We start from the raw sequence: 15950 nt of genomic DNA, 5'->3' as shown, positions 1-15950 counted from the left end.
GCAAATTTACATAACATTGAAGGGCAAGCCCCATTGTTTCTTTAGCACAATCAAAACCTCTTCACTTGACCTACATTCCCTGTTAGGTATTTCCAGCAGGGAAACTGTCATGTTGCTGTGATAACTGTTTATGGAGTTCAATTTTTGTTCCTTGCATTCCTGACACAATGGTGCTTCAGTAGTGGCAAGAGGATCCAACTTTGAGCATTTTTTCAGATGTAGACAGTACAGTGATGGTTCAAATGCTTTTGTTTTGTCACACTTCTTTCCAAATGAACATACTGCTTCTGTCCTTAAAGAACAAACTATCTGGAACTTTGTTTCTAAGACAAGGTCCCATACTCCCAGAGTCAAGCCCTCTGCCTTAGCATACAAATGAACTCTGAAAAATCAATCTATATTCTAGCTAGGAGGCCAGGATTTCTATGCTGATTCTTTTGAAACAATATTCAAGATCACCAAAGTGTGCCTATGTATGTGGGTGGGGGCAATACAGGTGGTTAAAGTATAAATCTAGAAATCCTGTCAGGTTACATTTCTGTGCAAATGTATTACATGCTTCTCATGTTCTTTCCTCACAACTTTCCTGAAAAGAGAATCACATGGGAAGGTATAATTCAAGCTTCTTACCATAGTCCTACAAGTATGAAAATAATTTAAGTTTCTGCAAATATTTTTGAGCCTTTTAATATACATTACAAATATTTTACACCAATCACATTTTGTTGTGTGTAACATATTTATAAAACAAAAAATATATTACAATAAATATGAATGAAACAGCGACTCTGACCAACAACTAGCTCTGTCACAACCAGTTATTTAAAAGGAATGCAAAAACCTGTTGGTCTGCATATGTTAAGAGTTTTGCAATAAATAAGGGTCCAGAATTATAATGTATCTGGAAAAGAAATATGGGCAAAAATCCCCAAATTTAAGTTAGGTAAGATTCTTTCTCATTGCTAATTATATAGCATTTATTTGATGATGTGTTAAACTGTGAACTCTGATGAATTATCCAAATGTGATACAAAGCTAATAGAGTTCTATCATTTCAAAATGTACATGACATCCACATAAGATCCTTTTAATTATTATCGTTATATACTGTCATTCACACAATATCTACAAACATGAATGAGAAAGAAAAAAAAGGTCACAGCAACATGTCTCACATTCCAATTTTAAATAAGACAAGCACGTACTGGATCAGACATTATATCATACTACATTAATAAATAATACCTAGTTGTTATGGTTATCTTCAACAGTTTACAGCTGTATATATTTTAAGAGAACATTTTCTGTGAGTTTCACATTGTCAGTGAAAGGTAAAATAAATAATAGACCTTTATAACAAAAAAAAAAAAAGAAAGAGTTCTATGTAGAACATAAATAATTTTTGACATGCTGCTTTTCTGGTACAGTTTGCCACAAGAAAATTAGAATAGAAACAAAAAATGATTGTCGTTTAAAAACAACTTTGGAAAGCTTTTCACAATATTGAGTATAAACCTTTAAGATTAGCATGGAAATCTTTTTGCCCATTTGCTTTGCATATGTATAATATGCACACTATGTATGTGAACCCCAAAACTGACACACTAGGGTCACAGGATACAAACTGCTTAGCACTCAGAATGACAAACAGCCAAAACACTGAAATCCAGCCGGTCTAAGGTCTGGAAGGGTTTCATTCTTGCTTTGCTCTCACAGATGTCCCTGTGTGAATGTTGTTCCTTTGAACCTCCAACTACTTTTAAAATAATAAACCCTGCTTATTAATCCAAGTGGTCCAGATTCACCAGGTGGAGTTGGGTATGGAACCTGGTTCCTCAAAGCAAAATACTGACAAGACATCTGAGCTGGTCTGAAGGTGAGCACAGCTCTCACGCAACTGCGCATTTCTCAGGCCAGGTGTTCGGCGTTGTCTTCTTCGATTCTCTTACCGTAACCACTCACAAGCCATGAGAATACTGAGTCCATATTGGACATCAGTCCTGATAAATTGTGAATGGGCCAAACTGCTTCCCAACCTGTTTCCAGCTAAGAACATTGTTGGCTAAGCAAAAGAAGAGCATCAAGCCTGACGGCAAAATTAGAAGTTTCTTTCAAGTTGAGTTTAGAGTTGTTATGCTATTAAGACTTTTTTTTTCTTTAATCAACCACAGTCTTCTGAAGGGAATGGAAGGTAGTAGCCCAACCCTTTGACAAGGAATAAATATTTTGACATTTGAAGAGTTCCTATTTTCTTTAGCGAATGTTTTCACTAATTTTTCATTTACCCAGGAACAGACAATGGTAATCAATGGATTGTTGTATAATCACTTCCCACAATTCCGGTTCTTTTACATTTGTTAGTCCTCTTGACCAAAAGAAGTGTACAGTATACTAAAGGCCGTAGTAAATTTCCATTAAAAACAAACAAACAAACAAAACAGAAAAACCTGCTGGTTGTGTTCCTCAAGTCTCTGTAGCCATTGCTCAAATTACATCTTTTCAAGAAAATCTAAAAACCATTATTTAAAAGCATCATGTAATTCTATTATCTTAACTTCCTTTGTTTAATCTTATCCTCAATGAGATGGCTCTTATGCCTTTTGTGTCCTCTATTTCCATTTCTCTCCGGCAAAATGCTGAGTAGGCTCCCCAGAGGGCAGGCTGGAATGCTATAACTCTTCAAGGTCATCTCACTAAAAGTTCCTCTCATGCTCTGGACATTTTATGCTGGGGGCTTCGAGCAACCAAACATCCACATTCCTTACCAACAAGGAATTAATTCACGAATAATTTAACAGTTTAGTATGGGAAATGTGTTACTGGAATTTTTGGTTCATGGCGAACACCTCAATTGTGACACACACTAAGCATTAGCACAGGTCTGCAGCAGAGATGGGAAAGCTCAATAATTAATACAAGGGCTTTTGGCCTTGATTTTCGAATTCAGACCAGGCGTCATTCAGTTCCATGAAAATCATCTTTGCATATTGTTCGTAGGGTTGCCCAGTAGCCTACAGAAAGAACAAAGACATGTTAGATGCCACAGACCAATATTTATTTATATTCAATTTTTTACTGCTAATGTATGAGCTCTGAGTAATTGAATTTTTTAATCAGGCCATTCCTCTTTTCACAATTTATGTGAGCCTAATTTTTTTTTTTTTTTTAATGACTATGACCTCCCCAGAACATACCCCACTAGAAATTCACCCATGGTGGTGATAAGTTGAGGAATACAAAACAGAGGACTCCTGGTGGGTACCAAATATGCATCTTCATTCTCCAGAAGTAGCTACCGACATGATAAGGGTTCCTGGCAGCCTATCTCCAATTGATTGTATTTCTAAACTCCCATTTTTCTCATTTCTAAAAGAAGTAAGTTCTTTGAGACCCATAATAGTTTTGGGATTTTTCTGGGCTCCCATTCCTTTTTCTCTTTTGAGTCATCAAAACTCATGTAGTAAAGTCATTTCTCATTAATCCTTCTATTCAGACTAGTCACAAAAAGTAAAAAAAAAAAGATGAAAATCAAATTCAAGCATGTGTTCCCAAGCGGCACTTCAATCACAGCCTCAGGTATAGTCCATATGACAGCAAGATGACTCACTTCTGTCTGGGATGTTTCTATGTATTACACATAGTTTGAACTTTCATAGTTTTTCAACTCAGCCACGAGGTATTTGAAGTTTCTGACAATATACATCACTTACATGTGTATACAGTTCGAGGAAAACATAAACTGGTATAATTAGCATAGCGATTAATTTGTTCCATTTTGAATATTCTATTGTCTCTCTCCAGTTTTCACAAATGCATTCTAAGCCTCTATTACTACAATCCTGGCTGCATATGCTGCTTTATCTCCAAGCAGAAGAGCTTTCTTCTGTCCAGCTCTTAGCTTATCCTTATCACTATAAGAGGCTAGGACACAACTGACATCTGAGCCCTGAAAATTTGGTCACTAGTGAATCTAACACCTAAGTAAAGCTCCCGTTCTGTCATTTGTAATAGTTTGATTTATTTTTACCCACTTCGTGAAGTATAACTATTTGTTTAAATATCCAGTTTTACCTAATGGATTTTTATATTAATTAAATGTCTTAGACAACCAGCATACTGAAAGTATGATGTTCATAAAATAAACGAAATTAAGACAGGACGAATAATACAACATGCCAGGTTACACTCACTTTATCCGGGTGTACCACCAGGACAGCCTTCCTGTACACCTTCTTCACCTGCTCTGGCGTTACCAGGTCTGCCATGCCAACTGGCTTCCACTTGGTCTCCCCAGCCCACAGCACGGTGTGCATTGTAGAGAGAAGTGCTCTGATGTTTCTTTCTTTGCCTTCAATCCATTCCAGAATCTGTGAGTGCAGGGGGAATTCAGAAATTCAAATGCTTTCTAGTCCAGAAGGTCTCCACTGGGACTCTGGAGACTCCTTCTGCTCCAGTGACATTAAAGTACTTGGGCTTCCGGCATACTTTAAACTGTTCCCTCTACCTAGAATGCTTTTCCACCTTACACCTCCTGCCATGCTGATCTGGTTAATTCACCATAATCCTTCATATGCTTGCTCAAGAATTTCATACCTTTAGCCTTTGACAGTTTGAATTTCCTCCTCCCTGGCCCCCCGAGTTAATTAACCAAAATCAAACCCATTGCCCTCAGGTAGATTCCGACTCATAGCAACCCTCTAAGACAGAACCGAACTGCAGATTCCCACATCTTTCTCCCCTGGAGCAGCCGGTGGGTTCAAACTGCTGACCTTTCAGTTAGCAGCCAAGTACTTAACCACTAAGCCACCAGGGCTCCTTCCAAAGTTAATTACTCCCTCCTAAAGTATAAATTCCATGAGGGCACATACCATATCTGTTTTGTTTCCTGCTATCTAGTGGAGCCCTGGTGGTGCAGTACTTAAGAGCTTGGGCTACTAACCAAAAGTTCAGCAGTTTGAATCCACCAACCACGCCGTGGCAACCCTATGGGGCAGTTTTACTCTGTCCTATAGGGTCACTATGAGTTGGAACTGACTCAACAACAATGGGTAGTACAGTGCCTGATGCACAGACACACTCAATGAATATTTCTTGAAAAAACAATAAGTTCTCTGGGTTACTCTACCTTATACACGTTTCTATCATAATATGTGTTGCATTTTATTGCGATTATCTGTGTGTTTGTCTTGCCCTGCCATTAGGCAGAGCTCCTTGAGGAAAGGTACCGTTTCTTACATATCATTGTATCTCAGGAACCAAACAATACGCCTGGCATAGAGAGGGGCTAAAAATATTGGTTAAATGCATTCATTCATTAAAGTCATTCATAGGTCCCTGGGTGGCACGAACTGTACTCAGCTGGTAAGCCAAAGGTTGGTGGCTCATACTCATACAGTGGCTCCACAGAAGAAAAGGCCTGGTGATCTGCTTCTGTTAAGATGACAGCCAAGAAAACCCTACGGAGCAGCTCTGCTCTGTCATATGGGGTCACCAGGAGTCAGAATTGACTCAATGGCATAAGACAACAACAACATTCAAAATATAAACACTCATAGTTTGAACAAATGAGGTGACTGAAGGGTTTGCAACAAAGAACCAGCACTTAGCACGTAACAGTAGTTAAATGAGTACCTGTTATTGAATGAATAGTTTAGAAATGGTTAATGATGGCTACTCTCCTGCATATAATAAGTACTCTTTACCTGTTAGATAATCAAGCATGGTTTAAAAGAAACAAACAACCTTCTTTTATAGAAAAGAACTGCCAAACTGTTAGAGTTTACCTAAGGAATGTCTTCAGGCAGCAAAGGTTATATAGATGGAAAGTGAAGTTTTGCAAGGCAATAGAAAAATTGTGACCTTGTGTGACAGGAAAAGCAAATGTAAATGAAGGTCCCCCACAGTACTCAAAAACACCAAAGAATCCAGATGCCTACAACAGATGTTTGAATCTCTCTGGAAATTATGGAGAAAAATAGTAGTTTTTAAAAAATATATTCTTCAAATATATATATATTTGGAGTCCTGGTGGCACAGTGGGTAAGAGCTCAGCTGCTAACCGAAAGGTCAGCAGTTTGAATCCACCAGGTGCTCCTTGCAAACCCTATGGGGCAGTTCTACTCTGTTCTATAGGATCGCTATTAAGTTAGAATAAACGTGACAGCAATGTGTTTTTATATATATATATTTATATATTTTTAAAAATGTGTCATATTCAATGCTTTGCTAGTCCTGGTTTTGGAGCTGCTTAAAAAAAAAAATTTTTTTTTTTTTTTTTTTTTAATGCAGGAACAGATCCTCAATCTTCCAGTTTGTTATAGTGCCAGCATATCTAGTACTTCATCACACAGGGACCAACCTCCCCATCTGTGAAGAGCATTCTAACTCTCTTGATCTTTGCAAACTCACACTGTTCATCAACAGAACTGCCCTTCTCTTTCCAAGCTAACCTGTGTCCACCTGGCTGCAAAATGTCCTTATCTATGAATTAACAGCCATTTACTACTCATCTTTGAAGTAAGTGGGTTAAATTCACAGGTTTGCAAACAATGAGAAACATTTTTTTCTCCAAATGAAATATTACGTAGACTTCTAGAACGAAAAAAAAGATAAAAGTGGAAGTTCTCTGGTTCAAAGTGAAGAGAGGCACTGGGGAAACCCTGATCCATATCTCCCCTTAGCCTCTCCTGCCTCCACTTCCCCATACCAGCAGATCTAATGTCACACAAGTTGGTGATTCCTACGTACAAATAAACATTTCTCTATCAACAACAACAACAAAAATGTGGGCTTCAGCCAATCTGCTCTGATATAAAGCTCTTAAGGCAGAAAGAGACAGCATAAATAATGCATCCTTCTTCCTACCAACTAGTCAGCTATCTTTAGAATCTGAATACCATCTGAATAAGGAAATCACCTCTTAAAGAGTGTTATCTCCCATTTGAACATTTCAATAAACAAAGGAAATCTGTGTTACCACATCCCGGTATAAAATGTATTTTATGAAAGAAGTTAAACAGCATATGCAACCCTCCCCAAAGCTACTCTGCTGTATTAAAGGGTAAGGCTGTACTCAGATCACAGCTCTGGGGACCAACTGAAATACCGTGGTCACCAGAAATCTACCACGGTGCCTTCTACACGTTAGTTTCCACACTGATGGCTCCATGCACATGACCTTGTCATACAGGATGATCACACTGGGTGAGGGCTTGACTCACCTTTAATTTCTCAGGATCCATTTCCTTAGCCATTTCCTCCTTTCTCATCTCAGCTATTGTTCGAGGCCCCTTTTTGTCTTTGTGTGCATTAAAGCCTTGACCAGAGAGCAGGTCTTCAAAGTCAGCTGCTTTTTGTTTCCCTTCTGCAATATGATTTTTGAAAATCATTATAGGTTTTACTTTTAAACATGATATTGTCTTATCTCAAAACACTTGAAGTTTTCAAATTTCTTTCACATACATTAAACCCCTTAATCTTCACACTTAACACTGTCAGTAGGGTAAGAGACTGTCATGCCCATTTTACAGATGAGGAAAATGAAGCTTGAAGAACTTAAGAGACCAGTACAGACTCATATAACATGGCCATGGCAACACTAAGATTTGGGGCTGGATAGTTAGACTAAATCTAGTTCCCTTTCTGCTGTACCACCTTTTATAGCTGAGGATACCCACAATTTCCCCAGGTCATACAACTAGTTAGTAGCAGCAATGGGACTAGGACTGTGTTTTTCACTTGAAATCAAGGGGAAGCAAATACTGGATACACATGCCACCACTGCTCACACCCAGCTGACAATTTTAGTCACTCATAGTGCTCTGAGTCTGGTTGTAGCCTCACAGTCTTCCTCAACTTGTTTGGAGGGGCAGCCTAGCATGGTGGCAAAGAGCAAAGACGCTGAAGCCAGACTCCCTGAGTTAGAATTCTAGCTCTGCCGTTTATTAGTGATGGGGCTTTGGGCAAGTTACTTATCATCTCTGTGCCTCAATTTCCTCATCTGTAAAACAGGGACAATGCTAATAATATTACCTACCCCATAGAGTTGTTGTAAGAATTAATGGGTTAATGTTTTAAGGTGTTTAGAATGGTGCCTGGCTATTTAAATGTTTGTTAAATTAAAGCAAAACAGAGTTAAAACACAGCATTCCATGCAACCAATGCCAATCAAGCAAAGTTGGAATATCCACTGGCCATCTCTAAATCATATGACTTTCTGGACGCTCGCTCACACATGCACACATTAAAATCTAAGTACTACAAGGCTAGGGATTTTGTCCGTCTTGTTCACTGCTGTATCCCCAACGCTGAAGATGCTCTGTAAATGTCTCCTGACCGAGGGCACGCATCCCACATTCACCAAAAACAGAAATGGAGAGGAAGCCACATGACTGTATGGGATTGTACAAGGAATCTCTCCTGCTAACCAAAGAACAATGTGATATTACATGTTCCCAACAAAAGAATTCCCATCATGTTAGTACTGTGAGAAGGCAAGGATGACACCTGCGTCACAGCCAGTAGAGTGTGGTGGCTAAGAACAGTGGTTCTGAGGGAGAGCCAGTGTTTGGGAAGGAGGGAGTTTCTGATAATGGCGTTGGGAAATTTGGCATCAATTAAGGGTAATGATTGCACAACAAGAATAACATAACTGGTATTACTAAGTTGTACACCTGAAAAATGTTGAATTGGTAAATGCTATATATAACAATTTTAAAATAGACAAAGAACAAACAGCAGGGCTCCTCGAACCAAACTGCCTAGGATCAAATCCCATTCTGTCACTTGCAAGCTTTATGAACTTAGGAAATTACTTTATCCATCTGTACCACAGATTCCTCGCCCCACAACCTGGGGTTGTTTTGAATATTATATGAAACATTACATGAAAAGTGCTTACAATAGCAGCGGGCACACAGCAAACACTCAACACACAGTCCCTACAACTACTGGGAAGAGTAGAACTGCCTTTTCCATCTTCCACAGAGAGAAAGGCTACTCCCTCCTCACTTCTTTCTAGGGGATGGTCAAATCAATTGAAATGTACAATGCATCATAATAGGGCTTTTAACAAAGGCGAATTTAACCATGGCTGCTATACAAAACATATTTCTTTCTACCCATTGTCGGGAATCTCATCCAGAGTATTCATCAGCCCTAGTTGTTAGCCCACTTTGTGCTCTTTAACTCTGCTCTCAGAAGAGAGGAAAAACTCATCACAGGTGTCCTGCTGATCTCAGGAACATCCACAAACCAGAGCATACCTGTTGAAACGCGTTGCCGTTGAGTCAATTCCAACTCATAGCGACCCTAAAGGACAGGGTAGAACTGACCCATAGGGTTTCCAAGCAGTACCTGGTAGATTTGAACTGCTGACCTTTTGGTTAGCAACCGTATCTCTTACCCACTAAGCCACCAGGGTTTCCAAAACCAGAGCATAAGAAGAACCAAATGTCCAAGACACATACAGTCCTCCAATTACTATCCAAGGGCAAATCTGAATACGGTGCTTGAAAGGTTTCAAATCTTTCTCCAGAAGAATAACAGCCCCAAGATTCATCCACTCGTATCCATTCCATATCCATCTAGTGCCTACTATGTGCCAAGCACCATGCTAGGTGCTAATGACAATGTGGTGAATAAGACAGTCCCTGCCCTCCATCTGGTCTCAGTGTGGAGAGAAACAGACAAGTGGGCCAGCAACTATGAAAAGGATAAGTGTTAGGAGTTTGGATACCCAAGGTACTCTATGCCAAGCATTGGGACTGAGGACCATGTTGTGTTTCTACAACTATAGCAAAAACCAAACCAAACCCCTTGCTGTCAAGTCAATTCTGACTCATAGCGACCCTATAAGAATGTCTCAAACACTACCAGAATTGTTCTCGGTCTCCTTCCTCAGACATAAATATGCAGGCAGTAGGACAATACAGACAAGCCCACCCTATAGCCAAGCCCCATGCCATCACCCTTACCCAAATTAGTTGCTCCTTTCCCACGTTCATTCTGGCCCCCAGGCATGGCCGAGAAGCTCACATTGTAGTTGGGTCGGTTCTGTGGTGATGAGTGGGGCATGCTGGGCTGTGGCTTGGACTGTGACTGCTGCCAGCTATAGCCACCACCCTGCTGCCACCCTGCACCCATAGGCTGGGGAGATGCCTTCTGTGGTGAGCTAAGAGGCGGAAATCCTCCACCCAATCCAGTTGGTGTGGTGGGTTTACTGGCAAATGAAGAACTACCTACAAAAAAAAGAGAGAAAGGCGGTAATACTATTTGAGCGGCCTCTAACTCTTGTGTCCCAAGATATTGTTTGTAATGACTTAGTGGAAATTGCCTTGGCTGATAGAATACTTAACATTCTTAATAGTTAAAAAATTTTCAGGAACATATATTGTTCAATTTAATCCCCACAATGACATTATTAGGCATGTATTAATAATCCCTTTTTTTTTTTTTTTTTAGGTGAACAAACTGCAGCTCAGAGCAGTTAACTGATGTTCTCAGACTCGTAGACACATGTGGCAGACGTGAGACTTGAATCCAGGTCTCTGAGTCCAAGCCAGGGGAACCCTCCCTGACTCTTCCCGCTGTGCATCCCTTCCTCCCCACCACTTTCTCGGCAGATTCTATGACTTCACTGGAGAGAAAACAACCAAGTGACAAGGACAGGTAATAAAACAGAGTAAGTTCATTCATTAAGGGGCCACTAAAATACTGGTTTTTTGGTTTTAAAACATAAATTATTAGGATTAATTGCTGTTTGTTACAAGCAAAAGCATGGTTAGCTTTCAAGAGTAAATAAAGATGTCTTGAAATTTCACAAGGAGGTTTCAATTTCACACTTCTTGCATTTTATTGCAAGACAGCAAACTCAGCCAATATTCTGACAACTGATCAAGACAAAGGATCTTATTCAAGCTTTAAAAAATGATATTACTTTATGCCAGCAATTTAAATAGAATCCTGATTTCATAATCTTCTAATTTTTAAGCGCATACTGAACACACACTGGGCTATTTCCAAAATATTCTGAAGACCAACTGTGGCTTATGTTTAAAGAGGTAAAGTAAGAAACTAAAATGACGTGATCTTTCAGGCAATGAGGTGATTTTTCATGCAACGAGCCCGAAGTAGCACTGATAAAATAACTAACATTTATATAGCTCCTTAGACTTTACTAAATGTGTTTATGTACATGGCTGCCTTCCATCTATACAACACCCCTAGGAGGTATGTAGTATTTTTGGCTCCACTTTAAAGATGAGGAAGCCAAAGCTCAGAAAGGTTTACTGACAAGCTCGTGATCACAGAGCTAGTTAATGGAGCTGGGACTTGATAACAGAGTCCCTAACTCCAAATCTCGTGCTCACTTGCTATACTGTCCCTCATTAGGCTGACCTCTAATCCTTCCACAAATCCCTTACACAACAACTCTTCCCTTACTGTCCCTTTCTTCTGTAGATATATTTTCTCTCTATTCTGATCCTGGGACTCCTCTTTTCTTCCCCACTGGGAATGTTGTATAATGGCCACTGGGCTTGTCCATCTGAGTTTGAGTCTCAGCTCTATCACTCATTCATGTGCATCGATTCATTGGTTCATATATTCATTCAGTCAGAATTTGTTGAGCACCTACTCTGTGCCAGGTACTGTGCTCAGCACTAGGAATATAGCTGAAAACAAGCTAGAGAGAATCCTTGCTCTTCTGAAACTGGGTAAAAAACTTCACCTCTTTGAGTCTCAGTTTCTTCATCTGTGAAATAAAAATACACCTACATCATCAGTCTGCTGTAAAGACACAACGGCCCTGTGAAAGTGCTTCACAAACGCTGAATTAAGAGGGATTAAATATTATAAAATAATGCAAGTTCACGTGCACAGCACATGCCTGCTACGTCATAACCAGCTAATCACTGCTTAACCAGTTGCTGTCAAGTTGATTCCAACTCATGGTGACCCCAGGTGTGTTGGAGTAGAATTGTGCTTTGTAAGGTATTAAACGGATGATTTTTCAGAAGTTGATCACATACAGGCCTTTCTCATAAGGGCTTAATAAATAGGACAAGGTGATGACAGGGCTTGTACTTTGAAGCCTGGCATTGTCCCCTCTCAGCATGAAACTCAGAGCATGACGCCTCTCTCCATGTGACCCTGGGCCCTCCTGCCAACACACCTAACACACCTAACCGCACATCAACACACCTAACACTGAGTTTTCATTCTGTATTAGAGTCTCATTTTATATTTTTAAGAATGCTTAATATTTTTTAATATCAGACAGAATATACATGTTTCCTATTTAAAATTTTTATAAATATGGAAAAGTCTAAAAAACTAAAATAAACTCCATATTGTCACCACACTTTTTTATTTATTCATTCTGTTACGAAACACTTGGGCATTTTCTAAATCCCAGGCTGCAGATACAGTGGTGAAAAGGCTGACCTTCCTCTCATGGGGCTCACAGCGTGCTAGAACTTTCTGGTATCTACCCTTTTACTCATGTTAAGCAATTCTTATTGTTAATGCAGAGAGCTGAGTGAAATACAAAGCAGTAGCCAAACTCTGAGGCCACTGCTATCCCTACTAAAAGCTAAAGCAGTGGTTCTCCAACTTGGCTGCATATTAGAATCACCTGGGGAGCTTTTAAGTCCCTGGGTGGCACAAATGGTTTGCCCTCAGCTACTAACCTAAGGTTGGCTGTGCGAACCTACCCGCAGCACTGCAGAAGAAAGGCCTGGTGATCTGCTTCCATAAAGATTAAAAAAATATTACACCCAAAAAAACCCTATGGAGCAGCTCTACTCTGTAACACATGCGGTCACCATGAGTCAGAATCAAATCCAGGCAATCAGGTTTTTGTTTTTTTTAAATACCCAACCCACATCTCAGGCCAATTAAATCAGATTATCTATGGGAGGGACTAACGTTTTGGTGTTTGTATCAGAACTGTTTAATGTAAAAATGACACTGTCTTTTGTCTCTTCTGAATAGCTGCTATATTTTTTGGTAGTTTAATTTTTACTCTCAGAACCCTTGCATAGCAGTGAAAAACTTCTGGTTTGTAGCCCTTGTTCAGACACCAAATCTACCAGACGAGCCTCCTCTCTCATTTCTGTACATGTCACCTTTGCTGCCGCCAATCTCTGTCGTCAGATACTCCTTGAGGCTCTAACTTTATTCTATTTACTAGTCCAAAATTAGGCATTCAGAAGTGGATTAATAAGTGTTATTTATAACCCAATACTTGATGCCTGTTTTGTTTGTTTGTTTTTAAACCAATCTCAGGTTTCAGAGTATAGCTTAAGGATGCATAGTCCTAGGTGAAAATACCAGCTCACTATGACACCAAAGATTTAGATCTGAGGCTTTGTAGCCATAAGTAAATGTTATTTATATCTTAACCTGCTAAGTTTGTACCAAGTGCCCCAAGGTCGGCAAAAGGATCCAGAGTCTGGGGTTTATTTTGATGGGTGGGAGTGCCATGAGAAGATCCTGTTGGGCTGGTGGCAGCTGACTTGCTTCCCATTCCAAAACCTCCTGTGAAGGGAACAAGATCATTGAAAATGAGGTAGTTGTTCAGGGCTAAAATTCAGAATTCCAGAGCTATTGCCCATCTTGTCTCCAGGACAGGGTTGAAAGATGTGTAAGAAGTTGCTAGACCCTGTTTCTCTGACTTGGGTGAGAATGATGGCCTGCAGCAGGGACAAGGCATAGAAAAGACACCTGCTGTTTCCTGACCACACCTGTGAGCTGTTATATCCAATGTTTACCTCTCATGTTACCTCAGTTCATGCTTTCTTATAGGCTTTGCCATCAGACCTGGATCTGAATTCTGGCTCTGCCACTTCCTAGCAGAGTGACCTTGGGGATGTTGTTTAATTTCCCTGAATGTCAAAATTTTCTCATTGGTAAAAAAGAAGAAACATCAATGGCTTCAGAGAGTTGTTTTGATGAGCACATAGTGTATTAATCTGTGTGTGCGTGTTTCTGTGTGGTTGTATGGATCTGTGTGAATGTGTATGGATCTGCGTGTGTTTGTATGGATATGTGTGTGCTGTGCACATGTGTATGGATCTGTGTGTGGTGTGCCTGTTTCTATGTGTGTTTGTATGGACCTGTGTTTGTGTGCATGTGAATGTATCTTTGTGTATTTCTGTGCATGTGTATGGATATGTGTGTGTATTTATGTGCATGTGTATGGATCTGTGTATTTGTGTGCATGTGTATAGATCTGTGTGTGTGCGTACATGTGTATGGATCTGTGTGCATCTGTATGGATCTGTGTGTGTATTTACGTGCACGTGTATGGACCTGTGTGTTTGTATGCACGTGCACGGATCTGTGTGTGTTTGTGTGCATGTGTACAGATCTGTGTGTGTGTGTTTGTATGCATGTGTACAGATCTGTGTCTGCATATTTCTCTGTGTGTGTATGGATCTGTGTGTATCTGTGTGCATGTGTATGGATCTGGGTATGTGTTTGTGTACATGTGTACGGATCTGTATGTGTGTTTCTGTGTGTGTATGCAACTTGCAGAGGGTTGGGAACACAGTCATACAAAAAAGCTTTCAATAAATGCCACAGTAGCCAGAAGGAAGAGACCTTATTTGTTACAGACAAATCCAACCCTGAAACAAGTACTCCCTGAAGAAGGAAGACTGTTCATACTCACTCAGCACCTGCTACATATTAGACTTTTATATAAGTTATTTCACTTAAACTTCAACAACTATTTGGAACAAGAATAATTATCCCCATTTACAGATAAGAGAACTGAGGCTAGGACTTGTCAAAAAGTGGTAGGGTCAGATATATACTTAGGTCTGTCTGATTCTATTATCAAGGCAGAAATTCAGCAAATGGGACTTAGAAAAGTTAAATAACATATAGTATGTAACACTATCATGTAATCAAGTACAATGGGAAAAGCTTGGCCAGAATGAGTCTTCAGAAAAAATCAACACAAATTCCATGGGTGGACTATGATGCTGTGTAGGTACTCACTTCACACTGTGTGAAGGGTTATGCTGTTGCAATTGGTTAAATATGTACAAAAAATAACCTGCTGATCTTTACCTGCTTTAGCATGCCAGTCCCAGCCTCCTGAAACATCTGGTTGAATGTTCACAGCAGGTGTACTAGAAGCTGCAAATGGGGAGAAGAAAAAAGAATAAAAATGAGATAGCTCAGAATCCACCTTCTTGAGTTCATACAGGAAAATGCCATCTCTTCCACAAAGCCTGCGTGACCTCCCAAGGGATTCCTTCCTTCCTCTGGGTTCCCACAGCGCTCTTTGACACTTGATATTTTGTGCCTTCATCCATGGTATTCACACGTGGCTTGGCAGAAACTATATCATTTGTCCCTGTTCCTTCTTTGACTCACCTATTTTTTTACCTCCATATCCATCGTATAATATGTGCTCAATCCACTTTGAATTATAATTGTGTATATGTCTGTTTTCATTAAATTGTGAGTTCCTCAAAGGCAAGAACTATCTTATTCATCTTTGCGTGTCCTGCTTCTACACTTATGGACAATAAGAGGAAAAAACCACTTTAACTCAATTCACCTGAGCTTGACATTAACAAGTATACCACAGGCATTTCTTGGAAAGGAAAGAGGAGAGGGGGTTAGTCGGTAGTTTGGGGCAAATGGATGAGTAGTGATTTGAAATGGAGCAGGCAGAGCAGACGCCATTGAAAAGGTGACATTTGAGTTAAAGACTTAGCCTATGTCACTGCATCCTTCCTTCCCTGAGTAACCAACATCCAAAGAGGAGACTCTTTTAAGTGGACACTACTCATGGGTGAGAGGTGAATTTCTTTTACATAGTCCTATGGACCCACTTCAAACAATTTGGATTAAAAACCAGGAAATCATCCATGAAGGTTGTTTCTGGGCTTATTTCTCTTTTCTACCCAAGTTATACTTTGCCCAGTGTTGCA

The 15950-nt window shown here is 39.8% G+C and overlaps 1 protein-coding gene across 1 annotated transcript in view; it reads right to left on the bottom strand.

Moving 5' to 3' along the window:
• Positions 1–1373: 1373 nt before the first annotated feature.
• Positions 1374–15950, bottom strand: part of DNAJC6 (DnaJ heat shock protein family (Hsp40) member C6) — a 51992-nt gene continuing 37415 nt past the window's right edge. Inside the window, exons 13-18 of the mRNA XM_064282098.1 lie at positions 15079–15147; positions 13420–13539; positions 9975–10238; positions 7221–7363; positions 4191–4367; positions 1374–3011 (exon numbers count right to left, since the gene is read on the bottom strand). Of these exons, the coding sequence (XP_064138168.1) occupies positions 2910–3011; positions 4191–4367; positions 7221–7363; positions 9975–10238; positions 13420–13539; positions 15079–15147 (875 nt within the window). The 3' untranslated portion in view covers positions 1374–2909. The remainder of the gene's footprint in view (positions 3012–4190; positions 4368–7220; positions 7364–9974; positions 10239–13419; positions 13540–15078; positions 15148–15950) is intronic.

This window comes from Loxodonta africana, chromosome 3, assembly GCF_030014295.1.
Source record: "Loxodonta africana isolate mLoxAfr1 chromosome 3, mLoxAfr1.hap2, whole genome shotgun sequence".
In the NCBI taxonomy this organism is placed as follows: domain Eukaryota; kingdom Metazoa; phylum Chordata; class Mammalia; order Proboscidea; family Elephantidae; genus Loxodonta; species Loxodonta africana.
The sequence above is the reverse complement of the archived record's forward strand: the minus strand, read 5'-3'. Positions and strand labels throughout refer to the sequence as shown.